Consider the following 27,515-nt stretch of genomic DNA (forward strand, 5'->3'; position numbering starts at 1 on the left):
TGTATTGAATAAAATATGCAATAAAAAACTAAAAATTGAGTATTCGCTCTGTATTTCAATTCATAACTAATATATTGAAATATTAAATAACTGTGACAGTATAATACTTTAATAGAGTTAACGTGTCTCATATCGTTTAATTAATATTTGGCACTTACACCGAAATGCATTTATATATTATCTAATATATTGGTTATTACAATGTGTGTAATTAACTGTTCATCTTCATTAATACGGTATGAAAATCACTCTTCGACGTTTTACATTAACGAAATATAAAAAATAATTATAAATTTCGCATTCATCTAATTCACTACTATACGATTGATCTAACTTACAATTACAAAATATAGATAAATTTTTACAAATCAAACATGAAAATAAAATTTATTAGTATAAGAAATGATGCATTATGTATCTATTCATTAGCATAGTGAAACAATTATGTGATTCAATTTTTATAAACTAAAAATAGAAACTCATTTAACATTTATATTAAACTTCAATCAAAAACTATTTATTAAAGGCAATTATACATTCATATAAATTATTAAGTAAAAAAATATGTATACATTTTTAAGGCAACAAGTATTTTATTTAAAAATTAGTAGAGATAAGCTAGAGAGACACCAGAAGACTATGTTCTTTTATTAAACATAAAAAGCATTAAACAATAAGTGTTACTTAATTTATTGATTTTTCAATTTGAACAATACATATTGATTTTTAAAAAGCACATATCAAAAATTTATTAGATTAATAAAATAACATTAAGCCTGCTAAGGAATCTCTACTAGTTTTTAATTTCAACATAATCGTCGTCAAAATACTACTGTATATTCAAACAATGAATCAAGTTGCGAAACGTATGAAAATTTAAATTTAAGCAGCATATATATTTTATTTACTAAAGCGTTTGAATATTATTTGTTAACTAAGAAGTATTTATTAAAATATTATGAATATATATATATATATTAAAAATATAAAAATAATATAAAATATGTTATCCATATAAATTTAAAACATTTAAGTATAAAATAATCAAAAAATGTTTTTGATTCAATGTTAACTTTTGAAAAATAATGTTTAAAAATTTGAAATTATAAAAATAATAATAATAATTCGTATAATATTATAACAATTTGATAATTTAAATGAATACTATTTACATTTTACCAATCTATATTTTTATCAAACACACTAAAATAAATTAAAGCTTATTAGGTGAATACTAGCCAATAAGTAATTTATTAACTGTTGAAGTAATATTATTTTTTATAAAAACCTAAAAAAAATAATAACATTTTAGAAAAATATTTATTTTTCATATTAAACCTAAATTAGTTAATAAGTGTATTTTATATTTTAGCAATTTAAAATAATGTGATAATTAATTTAAACACCAATGATTACTTCATCAAAAAATTGATTAGAGATTTTCTCTAAATAATTGTAATCAAAAATACTTGTTTTTTTTGTTTATTCTGTGCAGTTACACTTTTGTCTAAATTTTCGAATCTAGTACAAATTTAATTAAAAATAATAAATCAACACCTTCAAAATCCAAACAAAATTCAGATAACAGGTATTGGATACTTCACTATCCATCACATTTAGATCATCTCAACACAAGATAAACGGCATATGCATATTAAGTTATTAATAAATTTAAATACAGTGATGAATCGTCACATTATTTACATTCATAAAGCAATTTAAAGAAAAATAGAATTTTAATCGAACGTATTTAATATTTTTGTCAATTGATGATAGTTTAAAACCTTTTTAAAGTCTCTACAAAGCACTAACTAAAGAAAATGGCCGATTTATGAATACAACCGTATAGATCTGTTTCACAGCTTAAAAACAAGAAAAGAAAAGAAAATTGCTATAAGTCGAATTAAATATTTTATATATCATGTACTCAATTTTCTAATGAAAATATATGATATACATTTTTTAAACTAGTTTATACTTAAATATCTATTATTTTATTTTAAATTCATAGTGAATAAACTATGAATAATTCAGTCTTAAAAATAAAAGATCTTATAACATTTAGAAACTATAATATTCTTTTATAAATAAAGAACTTTCCTCAACTTAACGGAAAAATGATGTGATCGTTCATCATTTAATATATAAATGATAATATTTCTTATAAACTCAACAAAATATGTACACTTAATATTATATAACTTTATAAACAATGCTTGACTTGAAAAAGAAATAGTGGACTATAATAAAACAAAAAATTGAGAAAAAATGTGTCCTTAGCTAATTAATATACCTAATATAATCGTAGGGACTTCGACCCCTACACCCCTCTGTTACACACTTAAAACATATTCTCATAATTCAACAAACATTTAATAACTTCTTATACATGTTTACTTAAAACGTTCAGCCATAAGCGTGCGTAGGTGGTATACTTTTCAAATAATTTAAGTTAAACTAATATTGTAAATGGATCAATAATTAAGAAAAGTTTTAAATATTTTAATTAAGTTAGTTATTTATAAAATATTCTATATATCAATATCTTATACAATACCAACTTCTATTTTTAAAATACTAACCCCTTTCATTTTACTATGAACTATTTATCAAATAATTTGTCTAAGATTTGTGTTTATCAAAATCAAAATTTGAACGAGTAATTTTTAGTTATTTAACTCTGTATTGTAAGAATAATAAATCCATGATGTTTGGTCTAGAAAATTTAGAGGCTATAGTGCCTATACTAATATAAAAAGTTTTAGTGATTTATATTAATCTATCAGTATTTATAATTTATAAAAATTAAAAAAGTAAAAAAAAAACATATTTTTATATTTTTGTAAATCTATTTTCGAGAATTTAAATATAAATATTATAATAACTGAAAAATTACTCATTTAAATTTTGAATTAGGTAAATAAAAATTTTCAAAAATATTATCAACTAAATAATTAAAAAAAAAAAAAAATGAGGGTTTTCAATAAAAAATGAAAAATTTGAATTACCATAAAATCAGTTCTAAAGTAGTTCAAAAAATCTCAAGAAATTGAAAATACTATCCAACTCTACACACATTTAAAAATTTAAAAATAACGGATTTCAAATAACTGCACTATATAAAAAAAAAAAAAAAGATGAGCATGCTTGATGAATAAACGTATATATAAACTTACACAACTCTGTAAGTATAAAATCATTTGAAATTATATCCCAAGAGGCAACTGCAGACAAGATAAAAAAAAAAAAACACAACATTGATGTAAAACCAATTTATTCATCATTCTGTTTAGAATTTAATACGATGAAATTGTGTTAAAATAAATATGAAGTATAAAATATTTAAATGTCTAAACAAGAGATCTAAAAATAAAATACTAATATAAAATACTAATAACTGCAACTATACATCTAAACATATAAAATGTAATATTAAAGATAAATTTATCTTTTTATTATTATATATTTCATATAATTATTTCACATATTGATATAACATTAAATTGTATTTGTTTTAATTAAATATTATTGCAAAAATATAATGAAAATTAATTCTACTAATATTTGTTAACTTTATTTTGTTTCAGAATATTGTAAATGAGAATAAAAATTTTAAAATTATATTTTCCTGAATTTAATTTAATATCAATGATTCTCATGTATGATTGTCAACGAGAAAATTAATAAGCATCAATATGCGTAGCTTAGTATGATACTGTGGCAGATTTTTTGCATACTATATGGATTTCAAACAGTGTGTAAGTATGTTATAATTTTTTAAATGGTTAATTCATTTATTCAAATTTATTTTATATTCATTTTCTATTATCCTGTTCCCAAAATCAATAGTTTAGGCCCATCAACCAATTATCCATTATTTTTTTTATTAATTCATGAAATACAAAATTAAATTATTAAACGTAATATTATCTTTAAATTAATGTATTTATATTAAATCAACTACACACACATTCACTATTATATATACTGTCTCAAATTAGGCACCACATACAATAATGAAAATATAAAAATTAACAATGATCACACTACCTTCCTTCATTACAATGGTGCATTAAGTTAAATTATTTTAAATTATCCGTTTTTTGAAACAGATAAACCTCTTCAAATATGAATATCTTTATAAATTCAAAATAATATGTTTTGTCATTTTAATATTTTCTGGAGGGAAAATGTCAAAAAATGTATTATATCATAAAACAATTAATGTGTATTTGACTAAGTAAAAAAAAAAAAATCGTTTAAACACATAATATATTTATACGTATTAAATAAATTAAATTAAATTATGAAATATGTCAATTCTAGAAACTCAATTAATTTACCAATACATAAAAAACAATGATTCTTTATTAAAAAAATATTATCAGTGTTATAAAAATTACAATTTATTTGACCATTGAATAACCAATAACAAAAGAAAAAAACGTATTTGAATTAACAATTCAAAAAATATTGAAAATTCTAATTTTATCTCCCAGCTCCACAAATACCAATTATACCTAGGATTTTATAAAAAAAATTACACTAAAAATTGATGATTTGTACATTTTTAATACTCCATAAGATGATGACAAGCACAAAGAAAAAAAACCTATATTAACGTAAAATACTAGAAACAATGTAGGCTTTAATCGCTTCAATCAGACTTTAAAATTCAAGATTAATGTTCATAAAGTTCTAGATTTATTTTTTAAATTATAGTCTAGTGTAAAACCACGATTTGTTATACTAAATAAAAAATGCAAGCTATATTAAATAAATAAACAAGAAATTAATGACACATCATTGAATATTTATAACACTTAAAAACGTAAAAAGTCTACAAGTAATATTTATTAATTGACAAGAGGTATAAGATTAAGCAATAATTCCCAAATTGTATAACTTATAATAGGTAATATTTTAATTAAACCTATTTTTGTTCTCATAGGGAGTTCTTCTACCAGCCAAGCTCCTGGCGACATCACGGTAATGTTCATAAGTCCAACCACTGTCAAAGTATCTTGGAAAATATCACTAATAGGTATTGAAAAATATGACGTCATGTACAAACCAACCAACGCCAGGTATGATTACAACTATTTTAAGTTTATAACTACTTACGCTATATGACCTAATAAATTATTTAATTTTATAAAAAATCTGATCCTATCTTACGTGAATACGTATTCACAAGGAATGATTTTCTTTAATTTTAAACTTATTTTTATTATTATTAATATTAATTTTATTCAATTCAGTTGATTACAATAAAATATGATACAAATGAATACTATTATAATACTTTTAATAAAATATATTTTAGAATAATATACTTAATAATTTAGGGCGACGAATTTTCTTCGATCAGAATCGTTTTTCGTATAGGTATAATGATTGAACTCAAGTTTAACACATACATTACAGTAAATTATTCGATGCCAAGGTACACTCAACACCAGCTGAGCAGTTCACCTTCTTCCCTTTTTAAATTTTAAGAAGTATATAAATTATAATATTATACAAATTTTGTAGTTTCTTAATAATTCAAAATTAAGTTTTAAGTATTAATATATTTTTTTGTCTCTCAATAATATGTATTATCTATAAGTATAAAGTACTCTACTAAATCTTTTCTAGGATTGTCTATTATGATTTTGATAAAATAACTAAATTTGAAAAATATTCCCTATGGACAATGCAAAATTGAATAAAATCCCAAAATATAACATTTTCTATACATAAAATAATCTAAAATATTTTTAAAATAAAAATACAAACTACAAATTTTTATGTTCCATAGTATAATATAACTTTTAATCATACACATCGTTTGTTAATAAATAAGTCTAATATCAAAATGTAAAAGTGTTTTACATTCTACTTTTCGTGTATTATAAAATGTATAATTTCTCACATGATTAAACACATAAAAACAAATACTGAATGCTGTTTATTTACAAAAATCTTATAATTAATTTTAAACAATAAAAACATTCAATATTTTTATATTAGAAAAAAAAATACATATTTACAGTAATTTTGTAGAAATAAGTTGCGTAAAAATGTAAATGAAAAAGCTAACAAATATAATAATAAAAAAAAAACCAATGAAGTAAAACATTTTCGTGGTGTTTTTAAATATAGTTTTACAGTCGAAAAAATACAAAATAATAAAAACGTACATTTTTTGTGTTGACTGGTTGGAATTTGATTATTAAAATTAAAATAATAAAAGAAAATATATATTAATTAACACTATGTGACTGTTATTATTTTTAAACGTAAACATTTTAACTAATTAAACATTGAATATCTTCCATTTCATGAAACTTGATTTATATTATGTAGTGATTAAAATAGTTTAAAGAAAATTTTACTTTTACACAGTAGGAAAAGTTTTCAAGCAGTGTGTACCTATGAATTCCGTTTTATATTAAATTATATATAAGAACACATTGTTTAAACAACAAAAATACCAGATGATTAAACATTATAAAATTTCAGTTTTCTATCTTATATATATTATTTAAAAATAAACTTTAAAAAAAAATGTTTTAATTTAATACCTATAATTCTATTCTATTTAAATAATTATTATATTTAACTATAAATGTGGATACATAATATTTTATTATATAATTAGTTTAAAAAAAATAGTTCGATTTCCCTTAAAATTAAAAAATCTACAAATTACAATGCTTCATGTCAACGTAATATTACGAACATGCAACTATATAATTTTATTGAATAACTCCTTCTTACGGTCACGATACGTATCATATAGTCATATATATTTAGGTACATTATATATAACTATGACCAACCAACCACTAGTCTACTATTGCTATTAAATATGTAACGATTTGTTTATTTGAGTGGGTATTTTTTCCATTGGTCAGTTACAAGGTAGTAGCGGAGATAGCAGTCAACTCTGATTCCGTGACACTTGGTAACTTGATGCCAAATACACAATATCAAGTAACTGTGACAGCGTTCAAAGCAGGTCGCCGATTTCGGAGTAGACCAGTTATATTTAAAACACTTGGTAAGCAAAATCAAATAATATTAAATATTTAACTTGGTAATATTTTTAATTAAGTTGAATAATACATGACACAAAATTCCAAAACTAATGTTTAATTATTAAATTAATAATTCTTGAGTAATCTCAAGACTTGGAAAATATATCTAGTATTATTATACCACTTTTTAAATGAAAAAATAAACTTAACGTAATATTATGATAGACTTTAAGCTTAAACCAATTTTATCACATAAGTTTGACAATATAATTATCATTAAATTATTTTATGGTAATTTTATATATTATTTTAATTATTAATGAACTTTTAAATTGAAAATTATGATATTATTATTATAATATTTATAAGACCAACACAATCCTACCCTTCCCTTAAAATGTAAAACCAGAAATTTCAAATATTTACACTTAACAGGCGTAATAACTGATTAAAATTTACTACATATTATATTTTTAACTCGCCTAAGAATTGTGTTAAATACTATTTTTTAATGAAAATTAAAATAAAATAATATTTTATAAACTAATAAGAATTATTCTAATATCAAGCATACAAGTATATAGTAAATAAAGTACGAGCGTATTCTACATTACACTTTACGCTGTATATTTACTTAACTAACATTAATTTTTTTAATCTAAAATTATACACGGTAGTTAATTTACTATTATAATTTAAAACCGGTACCTGTTATTACTTCATTGTATTGACTTAATTAATATCTATAAATGTTTGTGTAACCCAACTTCGCCATTAAAAAAAAAAAAATTATCAAATATATAAAATGATAGTTATAAAGGTTGTATCTAGTTTTTCGTGTACTTTGTTTCACAGCAAATTGAGTTCGGTGTACCTTGCTTTGTGGACAAATTTAATCGAGATAGGTTAAATATGGTGGATTATTTATAGCATTTAGTATATTTTTTAACGTAATTCAAACAGCACTTAAGACTTTTCTCATATCTTTGAAGTTTTACTCAAAACCAGTTGAATTTTTTGAGTATACAAACTAAAATATAAGGTTTACAAACATTGTCTTTTAATTTATATTTAAATAAAAATGAGAAATTTAAAAAAAACATTGTAACTTATTGCAGATTTTTTAGATTAGTCTATACCATTTTTTTTTTTTTTTTTTTTTTTTTTTTAATTTTATTTCATTAACCCCGTACCTAAAAATTATTTGATTTTTGTGATCCAAAACAAAATTTATGTTAAATCCCCTTAAATCAACCTATAGAGGTTGATAAATGAATAAGCGAAAAACACTTCCTTCATCTTGAGAATTATGTGTGAAAAATTGATGCCAATTATTGGTTATGTGGTTTTCAAGTCTTTAAGTTTCATACAAACGTACATTAATTTATATATAATATTAGACTGCAATGTATACTATATAACAAATAGCATTACATAATATGTAATAATTTTTTTAATTAAAGATATTATTATTACATAGATTTTGACTTACTGAACATAAATTGATTATTGTAAAACAGAACATTCATTATTAAATGTATCAAAACTTATTTTTTCTTTAAAATTGTCTATAAAAATAAATGATAACTTTACAAATTAAAAAGAAGCTATCTTTAAATTACTTGTCAAAAAGTATTTTTAATATATCTCAAATTATCAACGTATTATTATTTGTTCAATATTGTTTAACATATGAAGTTAAAAACTAATATTGTGTATTCAATATATTTTTTTAAGATAAAGGTGTTTCGTGGCCAGATATTCATCATTCACAAATGAATACTAGTGGTGATTTGGATATATCGCCACCGAATGTTGTAGGTGGTGTTGGACATTCAGTACCACCAGAAGGATCTACTTCCCCTCCTTATGTACAGGTAATAAATAAATTTGACTCTTTTCCATTATTATAATTTTAAAAATATCTATGACAGCAAATCACCTAGTTTGACCTTTATCTTATGAAGAAATTAATGAAAATATACCTATATTATATTCACGAGTATATAAGAATCATCTATTTACTAAACAAGATTTAAATAATAATTAAACAATAGGTTATACGTTTATTCTATTTAAATAAATTCAAAATATTTTCAAACAAAATAAATAAATTCAATTAAATAGTTAATAAATAATACACCGTAATTTTTAAACGAAATGTATTATTTTCTTGTTCATAATATGGCTGCAAAAAATAGTCACGTTAAACTATTATGAATCACGAACTCTGCTAAATGAATATCACTAAAATAGTATGTAGTACTAATAAAGAAAACAGCAGAAATCAAAAAAAAATAAATAAATATTATTTGATACAAATATTTTTTCAACTGAATTAAGCACGTATACAACTTTAAAATCACCCAAGGTCAACACTTTTTCAATAGGTATTTTTTTACCTCATTGAGTAAATTTTTCCTTTAACTTAGTAGTATTTTATTTTTTTCAAATTAATCTCAAAAAGCAAAAAAATAATGGTGACACAGTGAAATAGATTATATATTTAGGTACCAATTCATGGATTAATGTTTCCAGTATATTTTAGGAAATATTATAGATTGTTAATTTAACTGATCATACATTATAAGTTATATGTATAATTTAATATATGTATATATAAGATAAAATTAGAACAAATTACATAAATATTATGTCTATAACAAGTAAATTTGATCTAAGATAATTAGAAGAAAAGAATTAATATTTTTTATTTTTTTTGCGGAGAAATTTAAATTTTATTTAAAATATATTAACAAATAATAATAAAATAAACAACAATTTAAAAAATATATACGTATCACCTCATCATTAATCGCCAAATAAATACTTAAGTAAACTTTACATTTTCAAATTAATTACAAGGTTTCTTAATTTCTTTTTACTTGTTTAAAAATAAATTAACTGTACTAAAACTGTATTTTATGTCGATAAAGTAACTCATTATTAGTGGCTTCGATGTTAAATGTAAATAATTAAATTAAAACTATAAACTATATAAGAATGTCATGTCAAAATACCATCTATTACTATAAGTTATAAATATTAATGTTTATTTAGGTGCGAGGAATAGAAATTACTATTGTAGTACTTGTCTTAATGGTTTGGGTCGGTGCTATAATAATGTTTTTCAACCGCTGGGGTAAAATAAGGATGCTTATACCATATCAACCAGACTATAAAGATACACAACTCAAAGTGCCCGGAACAGGTGCATGCAATACAACCAATTCGTGCCAAAATCAAACAGGTCCAAGTTTTTGTTGTTCACAGGTCAGTATTGTGTTTTTTGTTTTAAAATAACAAGTGTTTATTTTAATTGTGTGATGCACGTGAAAATGTGATTTTTGAACATTCTTTTCTTCTACTTACTATCATTTATTTTTTTTTTTTCTAAATTTATCAACCTAAATTCAGCGCCCCGACATGTAATAAAAGTTAGATTTTAACATAATGTAGTACAATGTAGCATCTAATGTATATTTTATTGCATACCATTAGTCATCAGAGAGATTAAGGAACACAATATTTTTAAAGAAACAAACCGTATATATGAAAAGGAAAATATAAATACCAACAGGCAACAACCCTTATCTCATTTGTAATGGTAAATGGAGTAAAATTATCAAATGTTGGATAGTCTTAAAAAAAAAAATTGTATTCAACTAAATGATAAATGGAAAATTATTAAGTTACCTACTAGGTATTTAATGAGTAGTATTAAATAAAAGTAATAATATTATAAATTCTTGACTAAGAAAATCTTTATATGTTATATGATATAATATGGCTGACACTATTTTTATCTAATCCTTATTTTACCTTTAATATATCTACAAAAAGAATAATTAATGTTTCAAATAATTTCTATGAAATGTTTAAAATAAATTGTTGAGGCTAAATAAATTTACAAGCTTTTAAAAACTTTATTATACATTATTATTTGCATTTATTTAAATCAAGTGATACTATTATTACTTATTTAATATTTAATAATTTTCTGACCTTAATGTATTTTTTCTTAGTTTTTAAGCTTTTACTTTTTTCAAAATATAACGAATTCCATTCAATAAAAACACAAAAATTGAATAACAATTAGTTAAACATTAACTGTTCAATTAAATAAATAAATATTACTAAGTCATTTTAAATATTACATATGTTTTAAGAAATTGTAAGTAAGTGTAATCAAAATTAAGTTATAAACTAATAATTACAATATATCAATTATCTATTAATTATTTTTTTAATTATTCATATGTTATACAACGTTTACAGTAAATTATTTAGATGATATATAGGTGATAACAACAGTAATTTCAGAAGTTTAAAATCATTTTTTTTTTTTTTTTAATTTAAAGACAACAGATAAATAATTATTACATAAAAATTGTATAGTATATTTAACTGTTTTTTATACCTACAGTAATTAACATTTTACAACCAAAAATAACTAAGAATATAAAATATCTGCTTTATAATAGGTATATAATATTAAAAGTGTATATTAAATAAATTATTCAATTTCATACAACTAAAAAATGTGACCAGGTGTGCAATGGGTATTTACTATTTTCACTAATATTATCCTTGTCCCTTGTTAGTGTCATAACCAGCTTTGGATATTAAGATACACTAGAGTACACGACGTTTTTATAAATATAATTTTATGTTCAATCGTGTAAATAAGCTAGATCAATATAATTTCATAATAACAACCTTGGTACTTTTGATGACAGTGAAATGTGAAAATATATATGTATACATATGTCATAGAAATAGTGTAGGGATAAGGGTTGACATTATTTTGAAAAATGTGAGAACAAATAATATTAAAAACAGCCGATACCCTCCCAGAAAAAAAAACATCAAAAATAAAATTAATATTTATAATATTATTATATCATATAAATATATAATCAAACAAAATTATATTCTAAAATTGTCTTGGTTATTAAAAATATCTCGATTAATATGATACAAATACAACATACCAGTAGGTACAATATTGAATGTATACATTGAACGCAAGACCTTTTATTCTATTATGTATAATATTAAATGTAAATGCAATATTTTAACATTTCTCGTTTATATCATTATTTATAGAATATTTTTAGTATTACATTCAAACTCAATTTATAATTGTATAAATTAAAGCAACTATCAACAAGATTATTTCAACAAACAAATTAAATTCAGGTATTTTATGTAAAAATACTTAATATACCGTTGTGTTTGTTCATTGCTAATTTCGTTACTGTGGTTACCATTGTTGGTTTTATAAAATTATTATTCTTTTATAGGTATAATTTACATACAATTTTATTGACACTAATTTAATTAATTAAATTAAGTTGTCTGCTATACAATTATGTAACATGTTTTCTTTTGATGTATACCTATAGTCGTTTAAACTTTGAGGAACGTTAATTTGAACATATTGGATTTCATCATTAAGCAATAGAACATAATTAATTACTGATTATATTTTGTTTTATATTCATACAATCTAGGAAACTAGTATGCACATAATAATCAAGATTTTTCTTTTCGTCTTTTTTAATTTAGAAATTTCTTGTAAAAATCTATTACTTCGATGCTTTTTTATAACAATCGGTAAATTATTTTAATAACAAAATCATCTCGTGTTAAATGATTCGTTTTCCAAAACATGATTATTGTTATATATTATTATATATTAATTTCTTTAACTATAAGCGTATTCGTTACCAAATTGCATAAAATTTATTAATTTATTAGGAATGTTTAATTTTGTCTAGAAATAATATGTGTGGTGGAAATTTATTGTTTCAATTCACTAACTAATTAACTATTTTATAATTAAATAATAATTACATTTTCTGCTATAAAGAGAACTCATAATAATTCAGTAGTAAATTCTTTGAAACAAAAGTTATTGGCACATTAAAAACAACTAATTGACGGGAACATACTTGAGGGGTGTTACGTATAATACATTATTATGTACGATATGCATTATTCACATATATATATATATAATTTTTTAATTATGTATAATGTACATACTCGAATGTAGTACGTATAACACTTTAATATTAATTCAATACCAAGTTTAACATATTATAAAAATTGTATGTATACATACTCGTATAAAGTACCTATATCAATATTATTCATCAATCACCACTAAGTCCTGTAACCATTAAACTTTATGATTGTTTTACTATTTTATATTTTGAATAGAGTAATGATTTTTTTTAATTTTACAAGCATTTTTTTTCTATTTGCAATCACCTTTCAGGATAATAAAAACGCTTCAATTTTCAACTTTCAGGATGGTTCTGGATAAAAAATGGTAACTAGATATTACTTTGAGAGGTCAAAAGACAAAAAAACAAAAAAAATAAATAAAGGAGAAACAAGAATTTTTCGTTAAACCAGTATTTGACAAAATCAATTTTCTTTTAGTATAAGAAACAAAATATTTTTGCTTAGAATCGTTTTTTGTAAGTAATGATTTATTATTAAATTCTAATCTTTAACATATACATTACAATGATTAGTTACTCCTCAAGGTATACTCGTCATTTTTTTATATAACAGAGTGGTTGGTTACCTACTTTCCTCTTTAAAAAAAAAAAAAAAAAAAAATGTATTTAAAAATATATATAAATAATAACTTTTGTTTTTATCAACGTTATATTATTTTAAATATTTAATTTATAATAATAAATCATATAATAAATACCTAAATAAAATTTTTTTTTTAAAAATTGATAATAATAAAAATCAGATGGTTATATCTGTCAGTTTGTCCATTATACTCTGTATATACACATCTTTTTTATATACTTATATATAACAAAGTGCATTTTTTATGTCCGGTATAATCTTGAAAACTACCTAACGGATTCGAACGAGAATTTTTCAATTTAAAGAGCTTACTATAGGATAGGTTATAAGCATAATTTTATGGACCTGAATCTTGTCAACAGAATATTGAACAATAAAATATTAATAGGTACACTAGTAACGCCATCCGTAGATGAACATATTTCCAATAAAATAACATTTTAAGAAATAAATACAAATATAAAAACTTTTCCTTTCGAAAATCAAATAATACAAATAGATGTTCAATATTTTAGATATAAACTTAAATATAACCGTTAATTTTAAAATAATGACTATAAAAATCTATAAAAAATGTTAACGATCCACCAATGAACTGAAATACACAAAAATCGAAGTAAAATGATATAGCACTATTTTCTCCATAAGAAAGTCGGGTTACATAGACAGTATATATACGAAAATATACGAGTATACGTATATACTTACACATGTAATGTCCACACTATACGTTTAATCGTGTTTTTATTGTTGGTGTATAGGTATATTATTAAAACTGAATTCAATGTTTAATGATACTAAACTTACGTATTGTCTACCGAATTTATTTCTCTCGTGTTGATGATAAAGACAATGTGGTATGATCGCTGTGAATAATATTTAAACTAAATAAAATATTGATATAACTTATAGGTTCAATACGCAAATTCAATAATTTACCTCATAGCACGTTTCTATGATTAGATAGACATAGAACTAAAATGACTATCGTAAACCGTTGAATCTATAACTCGGAGTCTATTTGTTTAGGTTATTAATACATTATCCTTAAACATAACAGCTAATTAAATAAAACTAAAATCATCAGAATATTTACACTTTTTATCTAATAAACTTGTATTATAATGGTTCCATATACTTTGAGTATCGTTAAAAAAAATTTACAGTAAAAAAAAATAAACAAATTGTATAACAAAAATTTTAATTTTGCAACACTAAATGCTTCCGTTTAAAACTATTTAAAATTGATTGTTCCATTACATTTTTTTTAACTTTTAACCCCTCCCCCCCCCCCACCAAATATCAACTAGACCCATTTTTTATCAGAAAAAACTTACTCTCACAGTTGAAAATTAAAGTGTTTTTCCCACTACAAAAAATGTCAACAGACATAAAAAAAGACATATTGTAAAAACAATACGATTATGATCTGAACTCAGAACCTAAAATCACATCATAAAATATATTACTCTAAAGCGTTTCCTAAAAAAATTGGGTTTCTTAAATGTAAATAATAAATATTTAGAAGACTTTTTATTTTAATGTAAGCCTATTTTTTTCATCTTGGTTATCTCAATAACGTCTCTGAATGATCAAAGATTGTCAAAAAAAAAAAAATAAATAAATAAATGATAACTTTAAAAAAAAAAACTATCAAACACCGTTTTATTATGCTTGATGTTCTAAGAGTTATTTTTTATAAGAATAATTATAAAATATAACGCATAATTTATTATTATTATGATTTATTAACTGGTAACTTATAATTATACATTACAATTAAGTTCTCTAGTAACTGTTGTTTGCTTAAATTTAAAGTTCAATAGAAAGGCTTAAGTACTTTCATGAAATAATTTCGAAAAATCTGTCTATGTATTATTTATTATGTTTATAAACGAAAATTAATTTACTTTTTCTTTATTCTATAAAAAATGGAAAAATAAATATTACGTCTTTTATAATATCAGTCTAGTTTATGGCTTTAGCATTATTCTAAGCTTTATAATAATTTATATACATTTTAACGAACACTTGAAATCAATAGTCCATTAAAACTTATCGTATGCATGATCGCATATTATATCATCATATATTCATATTACTCAACTTTCTAATATTAAAAGTCGAAGAATATTAGTGAAGGTATTCTATTTTTTTTTTTTTTTAATTAAATCTATATTTAAAAAATGGTTAAGTTGTCAAGAACCTTTAACAAAACAATTTTATTCATATAGTTTGAGAAATTGTAACAATATCTTCGTCTTATTTATTACTGCCACACTTTTTTTAGTAATTATTTTATACTTATATACTTAAAAATAAATCTTTATTACAGACATCCAATTTTGATAAGCTCCGTGATAGTAGGTTCAATATTAATGAGGTAACTTGTAACTTTAGTAAATATACTGCTGATCGGTACATATGTTGAGTGATGATTTTCACTTTACTTAATATATACATCGATTGCAAAACTATAAAATAAAATATATCATCCAAAACTTTGAAAATTTACATCACAGATTGAATGTGCATGATTGCCCTTTCCAGGTTCGTTTCGCATGGCACTTATAGAACATGTTTGCTTATTTTTCCCGTGTGTTTTTCTGTTTTATTTTACATATAACAGCAGAGCAGTTGCTGCATCTTGGACCATTGTTTCAAGTATTCGCCTTCGTCGCCGGACGTACATCCCAGAGACTGCACGTGTCGATTCGCTTTGCTGCATAGAGCGCCGTCGTCCGAATAACCGTTAAGTATACATATGGTAAATGTCAAGACAACAAATAATTGCGACACGTTATCAGAAGTCATGGTTTTTACAATCGTATTTGTTTTTGATCGATTATTGATTTTTATTTTTATATACTAGCACACTATTACATTTTTATTTAATATGCATAAATATTATATATGTATCTATACTATGTACTATGTACTGTAAAATCTGCATAAAATTATAGAAATGATTTTAGACAGAAGTTTATTTAATCCGGTAACTTAATATTATATTTGGTAAATGTAATTGACAGATTTTACGGTTCATACAACTATCATACTACAATAAAAGCACGGTTTTCTTTTTTTAGTTGTAGGTATGTTTTTGGTTTTTTTTATAATTAGTTTGTTAAATAAAATGTATTTAGTGTTGATTAAAAATAACATTAATTAATTACCTACAACTTTTTTAGGTATTCATAGTTTTTATACATACATATTCACATCACAAATGTATGTTTAACCATGTTTCACATTTAATAAATAACATTTTGTGGAGAAATAATATACTCAACTACCTATATAAGTCACGATATGGTTCATTGAAGATTAAGAAGGTGTTTTAATTGCACAACCAAAACTTTAACAGACCGAAATAGTTTGCGGTGTATTGAAATAGTGTGTAGTGATAATGTAATACAGTATAAAACAAACTTTCATAGTAAAGTTTTCCATTATGTTAGTCATACTATAATGACGATAATCGATAACTGAAAAAACTTAAAATTTATTGAAAATATTTAATCGAAAAATACACTTTTTTATTACATATTATGATACAATTATTTTAGTTATATCACATCTAATTCCATAAGTAATAGTTATAATAGTCATAAATTATTTAAAAATACCTAATAACTAACCTTCTTTATTAAAACCAATTGATAATAATTTTTACCTAAATATTTAAGTACAAATAATTTATATTCTTAAATAAAAAATCTAATTTATGAAAAATTGTAAACTGGCTTATCTCTTCCCGCTAGTTTCTAAAACTAAAAAAAACTGTAATGTGTAGTATACTTATTTTCTGTTTAATATAAATTATAATTTAAAATAACAACCATATTACTTAAATAGGATAGATATTTAAAAAGTAAAAATCAATAATTTCGCTTACTATTTATAAATTATTTTTTTTCAATAGGTAATCAAAAGCTTATACTATAATAAATTAAATAATGTATAACATCTATCAACAATGTTTTCAATATTAAAATATTCAACATTTATTATAAGTAATTATTATATTAAAATTTAATCAGATTCCTGGATTACAACACAAATGTCTTATTAATGAATTATCAAATTGCTAGATGATTTTTTTACATTTTCTAGACTATATAGATTATATAGTAAAACTATATAGACTTCCAAAATTGTCATGCTATTATCCTATAATTACTTAATTTACTTAATTAAATCTACCTCTATATCAAGGAATAAAGCTATAAAATACTTTTAAATCTGTAAATAACAAAGTCTCTTATGATTAATATAAGACTGGTGAAGGTAGCATATATTATGAAAAAAACAAAAAAATTCAATAATTATAAAATGTTGAAAATGTATTATCAATAACCTTTATAAATGCAAATCCAAATATTTAAGACAACAAGTATATTATTATCTATAATCTATATTATCTAGATAATAAAATAAATAATTTATAGAAATAAAAAATGACAGACAGTGCACTCAAGAGATGTTTACACGAAAAATAAACATAGCCCCATAATATTATCAATTCTATAGTAAAAATGTTATTTTTTTCAAGTGTCACTTTTTACAGTGTCAGGTTACTATGACTACTATAAATACCCCACAACATTAAAATTGATTATCTTTTAAAACTGATACTGATAGACATCTTTTATAATTTAGGAAAAAATATACTAGAACACTATTAAAAGGACACTTGATAAAAAAATTATTTATAAGTAATAATAAACAATACAAAAAAAAGTTTTTAAAATAAAACATTGGTCAATTTTAAAATGTTAAATAAATAAAATACCAGTTCAAAATATTAAAAATTATTTTACAACAAAGGCATTAAATAAAAAACGTAGCGCCTAATATGAGTATAGCCAATATATTTAATAAAACATTTATATTATGTAATGTTATTTGAATTTAAATAATTTTTTAGCTTTAATAATTGATTTATTTTCTAAATAAAGCTTTAGAATTTAAAAAATACTTATTCCAATAATTATAATATAAAAATTTACTAAAAATACTAAGAGTTTTGAATCAATACAACTTATTATATTAAATATTTTTAACTCAATAGATATGTATTATTACGATGAATACTTAGCGAATTAATGTTTCACTAAAATAAATTAAAATTATTAAAAACATCTTATAAACAAAACTAAATACATAATAAGTATAAAATAAATCCAATTAAAAATTATATTTATAAGTACTAATTATTTCAATTATTTGATCTTAAATTAATTTCTAACGCTAAATTTGAATATCTAATTTATCACGACCGAAATAGTTGTAAGTAAAAACTTTTAATTACCTACTTAAAAAAAAAAAAAAAGTAACATTGTTAAAACGAGCTCATACGTTATAAAATACAATTGATTGGTGCCGTTTCCTACTTAAATACGTTTGCTGCCTGCAGTGTCAATAATCCACTCGTAAATGCTATTGTTTATTCGACTAGCAGACAATCAAAGTTTATTTGTAATAATACTCGTATCAAAATAATGTAAAATGTTCGGCATAGTAATATACACGCGCGAACTCATCTCAACGGAGAGTCCTCTCAAACGATGCCCAAGTACCTAACGACTAGGTCCAAATCGATTTTAAAATGAATAACCACGTTCGACATTAAAGATTTTAGCGTTTTACTGGCTCCAAAAAGTAATAGCTGATGACAATCACAAAAAAAAAAAAAAACCAGTTGTAAAACCAATACATTCATCGGAAATCTAAAAACGTCTAAACTGTTAATAACCGAGAAATATTGACGTGCAAGTCTATTTTCCTATTTAAATAGATGTTAAACCTATTGCAATAATGTCGTCTCGACACCTAAACAATTCGCTAAATCTCCGTCTGTGCACTAGGTACGTAGATTGTAGGTATCTGTGTATATACACTATACATTATACGTATATTGAATCGACGATTACCGCTAAAATATGAAACTGAACGGCGTGCGTTAAGTTGAGTCGTTACTTCAAAGTCCAATCATAGTCCGTGCTTAAATAATTATATTCTGCTAGAATGTAGCTCGATAATACGAAACAATTACAATCACTCACCGCACACTTTTGGACACGTTTTTTTCGGTACGATACATATAATACGACATGAACCGTCTTACGTGACAATTATGTAACATTATATATTTTATGACATTGTTTCCATGGTTTATTAAACCGCGACGTGCGTGCGCGTTGGTGTTTTTCCAGAGGCACCTGATGCGCTGCGGCCTGGCCGACCCGCTGGACTGGCGCGTCCGGAACCTGTTGCGGTCCCGATCCCGCGTCAACTCGGCAATATACATCAGTCCCATCTACCAAGACGCGCACATCCGAAACGGCATATCGGTGAGGCCGATACGGAAGGCCCAGAGTGCGGACTTCCTGCCCAAGTACGACTACAGCGGCTGGGCCAACTACCAACAGTTTTCGTTGCCACTGGCTTCCGGCGTCAGCGGCGGCGGCGGCGTCTGTGCCGGCGGCGTCTGCTCCGGCGGCGTCTGTGTCGGCGGCGTCTGTGCCGGCGGCGTTTGTAGTGTAGGTGGCGTTTGTGCCGGCGCCGTCGACAGTACCGTTCATCAGCGGCACATCAAACGGTTTCAACTGCCCACCGTTTCCATATCCATCGCGTCCGACTCGGATAAGGCGCTCAACGAACTGCTCATCTAAAATACGTACCGTGGTTTTCCTGCACACCGGGTCATCGCTGCTCTACTCGTCACGTAGATAAGTAGATCGTTTCGATACGCGTCGCATCGAGTTTCCGTAAATCGTTTCACAGTTACTACGTTTTTTACGCCGTGTACAAAACACTATAGTTATAATATTACTTTAATTCGTAGGCCTAAACAGCGAAGAGGGATAAGTATCCACTTTCTACTGCTCCCCCCTCCCAAAAAAAAAAAAAGAAAAATAATAATAAATACAACTGAATATGTTACATATTTACGAAGAAAAATGCTTAGGGTTTTTTTAATATCAAAAAAGCCTCATCGAAGTCCGATATGGACCTGAACTTTAGCTACCAAAATAAAAAAAATTTCCAACACTATTTGCGTCTACGTACAATATTAGGTAGGTATCTGGTATATCATTACGTAATGCAGTTTATATCATATATTATTTTGTTTCTTTCGCTTCGGCGGTAATCTGAATACAGAACATTAATTAAGAAACCGACTGACGACCAATTTCGTATCAAAACAGATTAAATTCGCTATATAATCCGATCAATTATAGTATTATACGAATAAAAATATAAACATAATTCCGTGTATCGTATACCTACTTCAATATGCCTGTAAGACGTTTTCTAGCATGATAATAGATAATATTATAACAATAATCGTAAACGAAACAATATTACGTAATGTAGTTAAGTAATAAAATTAGTATTCAGTAATTCTGTTGTCGTGATTCAAAACAACGTAAGTAATTAGAACATTCCGTGTGTGATATCAGTAAAAGTATCTAATACATAATATAATACAATGCTGTTTAAGTGTATAGAGTAGATAGTCGTTAAGGTCGTAGGTATAACTGTATAAGTAAGCATTTTAATAATTATGCTAACATTTATTATAAAAATGTTATTTATAGACAGTACAAAAATGCACTAAAAACTAAATGTATTTAAGTCCGGTTCTAACCGTAACACATTACATAGTTTTTTATCTATTTATAACAATTTATCATAATATTTTATTCTAGAATAAATCACCCAAAACTATTCAATAATATAAAATGTTTTTAATTAAAATATAAAGTTAAATGATAAACTTTTATTCAATAATCGATAAGGGAAATTCAAATTTTTTTTTCGCACAACATGAATTCAACACATAATTTTTCCCACACAGACTGCTCATTATTTAATTATTTAAATTCATTATAAATATAGAATAGTACATCACATTGAATCCTATGTTCAATTTCAAATTTTTATTTAGATATTAAAAAGCGTGATTCTTTTAACAGTATACACAAATTCGATTAACACAACAAATTTCTCGGAAATATAATATTCTATTTAAGAATAATTGAATGACACAAATTTTGGGTCCTTTAATAGGTAAAAATATTGTTTTTCAATACTTAAAATTAAAATTATATCAAAAATCTTATTTCAATGAATATTAACATTATTTGAGATAATAATAATTTTTGACTGTTAAAATAACCACTCTGCAGTTTATTGGGATCATATAGATAGGTTAGCAAAATGTATAGTCTGTACTAATGCATTACCAGCAAGTTCATGGTCAAATTAAGTCAAATTTCATAATTTAATACATACAAATATTAATATCGTCTATTAATCATAATTTTTGCTTGACTGAATTTCTAGATGATTTACATTTACCACAACCCGGAACGTCTGTAAATACTTACTATTAAAATTATTATATACGAGCAGCGTGAGGTTTTGGGACAAATTGTACATAGTTTAATATTCTTATATTTTTTTATAATTAATTATTATTAAATACGTTAATATTACTTTTTTTTTATCTAATATTAATTTAAAAAATAAATCTTGATCTCTATCAAAGTAGGGTAAATATATCACATTTATTGTTATTTTATTGATAATATTTATTGATTTACTCACGCAGTAAACTATATACACATCATTTATCACGTATTAGTTTATTATACCTTTTTTCAAAACCACGTACTTATATCAAATATTTTATTAAAACACAATAGTATAAGATTTAATAAATGTGATAAGTCTAATAACATAATTATCAAAAAGGAATAACGAAGTATTACAATATATTATTAAGGACTAATCAATTAATTTAAACTAATAAGTAATAAGAAACTAATAAGATTATAATTAAATTAATAAAGACGATTAATATTTCTATATCAATTTATATCTACCCATCAATCCACTTAGAATGTATATTTTTTTTTTCTAGTGTTCAATAGTATTTATTAGTTAGGTATTATTAAAAATCACTAATTTGATATTCAAATTTATGATTCATGTATATTGCAATCTATGTTTAATAAATATATATTTGCTGATATACAACTTAGATTCATAATTATTTTAAACCTTTATTGATACATTAAAGCTTTATATATGTGTGATGTATGTACCTATAATATTTGTAATATACATCTTCATATTTACATAATCGATATTAATAATTTTAATAACAAATAAATGACTTAATAATAGTTTAAATAATTTGTTAAATACAAATTGTGCATATGTTATTAACATATAATATTATAAGTACCTACCTTTGTATTTATACCAATACATACTCGTATAATATAGTAATTAGTAGTATAGCGTATAAATATAATCAACTTCAAATTAAAAATAATCTGTATCATAATTTAATTTAAAATATTTATTCATACATTACTAAAATATAAACTCCTGTTAAAAATACCGTTTCCCACAATTAAATCGATAAAAAATATTTTTGTTTAAACAATAATAAATTTAAATTTAAAAAAATTAAAAAGCAGTATTAATATAAGTTTAAAAGTATATCAAATCACCATTAACCATTAATGAGTTGGTATTAAAATAAGGTAAAAAAAAGTAATTTTCCCCAATTCATATGATATCTTTTCTCTTTATAAAGTCATAAATCATAATACATTATCTACGTTTAATACTTTGAATAGGATCTTTTAGAGTATAATGTAAGTAATTAACGAAGTAGTAAATCATTTTAGAAATATTGTCTTTGTAGGTTCTATATAGGTCTATATTTTTTTTTTTTTTTTTTGGAACAAGTCTTTTTTAACCAATAATAGAATATTATATTCTTTTATACACTCGGCCTTTTCAGAAACTGTGTAAAAAATAATAGACGTCTTATATTATATCCAGATAATATACAATTTTCCAAGACTAACTAAATTAAAATGAATCATTAATTTAAAATTAAAAAAATAAATAAATCACAAACTTAATTTTAGTTATAAAAAAACTTCTTTGAAAATTAATTTTCTTAGTATGAATGAATTCATTATTCTGTATTTCTGTAACATTTTTATAAAACAGTTAATAATTATAAATAAAAAATTAAATCCTAGATTTTTAAATACAAGAACATCTTAGTTAACTTATGAAAAATAAGTTTAAAAAGTTATAACATAATTTATCATTAGTTTTTTTTTAAACAATTAAGCATACAATGTTCCGGCTGCCAAATCTTAATAAAAAATAAATTAAAAATATTATTAACTCTCATAAATTTAATTTATATATTTATATTAATATTATTATTACTATTATTATTATAATTATTATTTATTTATTTATATAATCAACTATATTCAATGTGTACAGTAATAAAATAAACTTTAAAAATAACTACTACCTACGTTGTCCTTTATAATGTTTAAATAAAATATACTATTTCATATTTGTATCATCTACTTTAATTTTGTATGTTTTTAATTATTTAATAGAGATAATTATTGATCAATATGTATTAAAAATACTTGATTTATTCTTAGCTATTAAAACATAAGTTATTATTTATCAAAAAATAAACATTTACACGCGTATCGACATACTCTTAATCTAAACTTCTATTATTAAACAATATATTGACTATACACTGAATCGGTAGATAAAAAATTACATTTATATTCCCTTTTTAATTATCATTAACAATCGACAAAATAAGAAAATCAATTTAATTGCTTGTTTTAAGCCAATTATTTTAATAGTGAGAACTCATTATTTCATAAGTTACAATGTTTAAAAATCTTTTATTGGATAAATTAAGATATCTACTTGATAATTACATATCTTATACAACTGTAATTAAACCCGAATATTTTATTTTTTTTAATAAACCCATTATTAATTTTTAAATGGCTATCTATGTATTTAATTATATTATCTAAAATAAAACATATTTTTTAAAAATGTTGACGTTAACAAAATATCAAATTTCAAACGATATTTATTAACAGTTTAGGCTTTAGATGCATAACAACGTGAATAGTGCACCACGAAATACGAATTGCACATGATATATGTATTTCACTCCTTATATTATTATCCAAACTTTAAATTTTCGTAATTTTTAAATATTATTAAGATTATTCAACTTAATATCATAAAATTAAAAACATGAGCTACCTATCATTTAAAAATTTAAAGTTGAAATTAAATTATAATTAAGTTACTTTATTTTTATAAATATCGAAAAAATGTTAACAATAATATTTAGATCAATATAGTGTAAATATGTATAGTATATACAAATATCTTTAGTATAGTAGATTTTATTTGTTTTAATAGTGTATAATTATTAATTTATAACCTTCAAAAATAATAAAATGTGTTGATAAACAAATTTATAATTTAATTTGTATATAACCTATTTTTTAATTTTTAATTATTAGTAAAAATCATGTTGGTTTTTTTTTATGCATGGATTTTACTTTAATGATTTTTACATCCTTTAGGTACTACAATATTTAATACCAAATGAAAATTATACTTTTCAGTATTTACTGGTATGATTAATAAATCCTAGCATTTTGTAACCTAGCTAGTAGCTAGTAATCGTAATTTGTCGAAAATATCCATAGCTATTGCGATTTTCAAATGTTTAAAAACATATAAACTTAAAACTTCTAGCATTATTTATATGTATAATTTACTACACTAAACAAAGAATAAGGCTCAAAACTTTTAGATTCTATACAAACCATAAATTAATTCTACGGAAGATAACATTTATTTTTTTGTATTTTGTTAAATATATTTTTACTGTTTCTGGTAAAACCACATAAAAAGTTACATACTATTTTTTTTATAAACATCGAAAAAAATTAATTTAATATACACAGTTATTGTGAATATCTGCATCAAATATATAATTACAAAATCTTGACCATTTTTCTTTAGTCAGAATCGTTTTTTATTTATTTTCACTGCTTTCAAATGTTATAAAAATATACTCATCCACCCTAGCTATTAGTGACTCATTCATACTGTTTCTGATTCATTTCACTTAAAAGTTATGACAGTAAATTGTATTATTTGTATTCAATTGCTAAAATCAGTTTATTTAATTAATGTGGGCTAAAACAATAGATTTTCAAGATCAATTAAACTTCAAATGTTTATAATTTAAAGATGTCTTTTGGGTCTAATAAATAACCATTGATATTACTATTACAACAATATTTCTTGTATCTGAATTATCTTGACGATAATTTTATTTTTATAAAAGTTTATAAAAGTGAAAATTGTTTAATAATATACCTACACTGTGTTAAAAGGTTAAAATATTGATAAAATAATATAGAAAACATATATGATTACGAGTTGGAACTCATCATTTGAGGAGTATATTTTGATACAACATTAAAAAAATGGTTTTTCTTTATTTTTTACTCATTGGTTTGCTTATAAGCTGTCGGGAAATCCACCTTTATTATATTATCCATATACATACAACAGACATTAGCTTTGTATTTATTTAATTAAGCTATTTTTTTCTGCTATTTAAGTTAGTTTTTTTTTTATTTTATTAATTCTCCTATCACACACACACACACACACACCTTTCACTAAGAACATTAATATACACTGTTCAATTTAAGAGTACATCGGTTTGCGCATATGCTACTGACTGCTGTACGTAAGTACGTTGCCGGACCCCTCTGATTGATCGTCGGTAATAATCGTTACTATATAACCGTATTCCATCGTCATACGGTGGCGTGGTGGTGAACAGGTGATGGTTGTAGTGGTGGGGATGATCGATGGGTGGATATACCAACACCGATAACCAGTAGTGGGGAGATATGCAAGGATACGATGAGTTTTCGTCCGCCGCCGGTGCACTCTTAAACTGAATATAACATACTATATAGTACTTGTATTACTTTCACCATAGGTATAACACAAAATAATATTGTACTAGCTGTAGGTACCTACATGAACGAACGCGCGGAAGCAGTATGGAAAATTATATATATTATATTAAATATAAACACCGATTGCACGTAGACATAATAGTGTTAATATATAATGTAAATGCATTAGTTTTAAATAATGTAAATGTCAAATAAATAAAATACGATATCTTATCATGTAATTTAAAACAGCAGTATACCTATGAATAATATTTTATTATTAAAATTATAATTGTTACCATATTATTCAGTACCTACAAAGTGTAAAAATATTAAGATTCGTCTCATTAAAAATAATTGTTTCAAAACTTCCTTACAGCCTACAGTCTTATTATCACTATATTTTACTTAAGTATGAGTATTTACGTGCTGCTTCACAGAATAAATTGTGAATAAAAACCGGCCGCAATGTCTTATCTTCTCAAAAGCACCTCGGGCTCATCTGTGAACACTATCTACTTTGGGTTACCCATAATGGATATATTACGCATACCGTCTATAGACTATACTGCACTGCTCTAGAACATTGTTACCACGGTGATGTTTTTATAGTATACAACAAAAAACAAAAAATAATTACGACAAAAAAAAAATTTTTTTTTTAAATACCATAGGTACTATAAAAATAAAATACGATACTTTTACATTTTTGGTTATGATATTACAACAGTTATAAGTGTTATAACATACTTTATAGTTTATAGCAATAGATTCAATAATACATTTGTATAAATTATATGAAACAAAGGTAATGTAAAATAATATTAAGAATAATAAAAAGTATTTATACATATCGATATTGACATACGTCACGAAATATACTAACATTTCAGCGATTCAAAACCAATTTATTGTAAATTGAAACGATGACGACTTCGTTTTAAAAACACAGACTAGTTATTAATAATATAATATACATATGCAGAATTAGTCCTTGTTATTTAAG

The 27,515-nt window shown here is 23.4% G+C and overlaps 1 protein-coding gene across 2 annotated transcripts; it reads left to right on the top strand.

Annotated features, from left to right (window-relative positions):
- Positions 1-3,599: 3,599 nt before the first annotated feature.
- Positions 3,600-20,567, top strand: LOC112595923. 2 transcript variants are annotated; one of them, XM_025341322.1, is made up of 6 exons: positions 3,600-3,762; positions 4,952-5,087; positions 6,903-7,048; positions 8,763-8,902; positions 10,086-10,298; positions 19,862-20,567. In XM_025341322.1, exons 1-6 carry the CDS (start codon positions 3,741-3,743, stop codon positions 20,318-20,320), a joined length of 1,116 nt encoding a protein of 371 aa, XP_025197107.1. In that variant the 5' UTR covers positions 3,600-3,740; the 3' UTR covers positions 20,321-20,567. The 2 variants fall into 2 exon arrangements, with proteins under 2 accessions (XP_025197107.1, XP_025197106.1); XM_025341321.1 differs by having other exon boundaries at positions 3,600-3,758.
- The last annotated feature ends 6,948 nt before the right edge of the window (positions 20,568-27,515 follow it).

This window comes from Melanaphis sacchari, unplaced genomic scaffold (assembly GCF_002803265.2).
Source record: "Melanaphis sacchari strain LSU unplaced genomic scaffold, SCAv2.0 Contig2_pilon_pilon, whole genome shotgun sequence".
Lineage (NCBI taxonomy): Eukaryota > Metazoa > Arthropoda > Insecta > Hemiptera > Aphididae > Melanaphis > Melanaphis sacchari.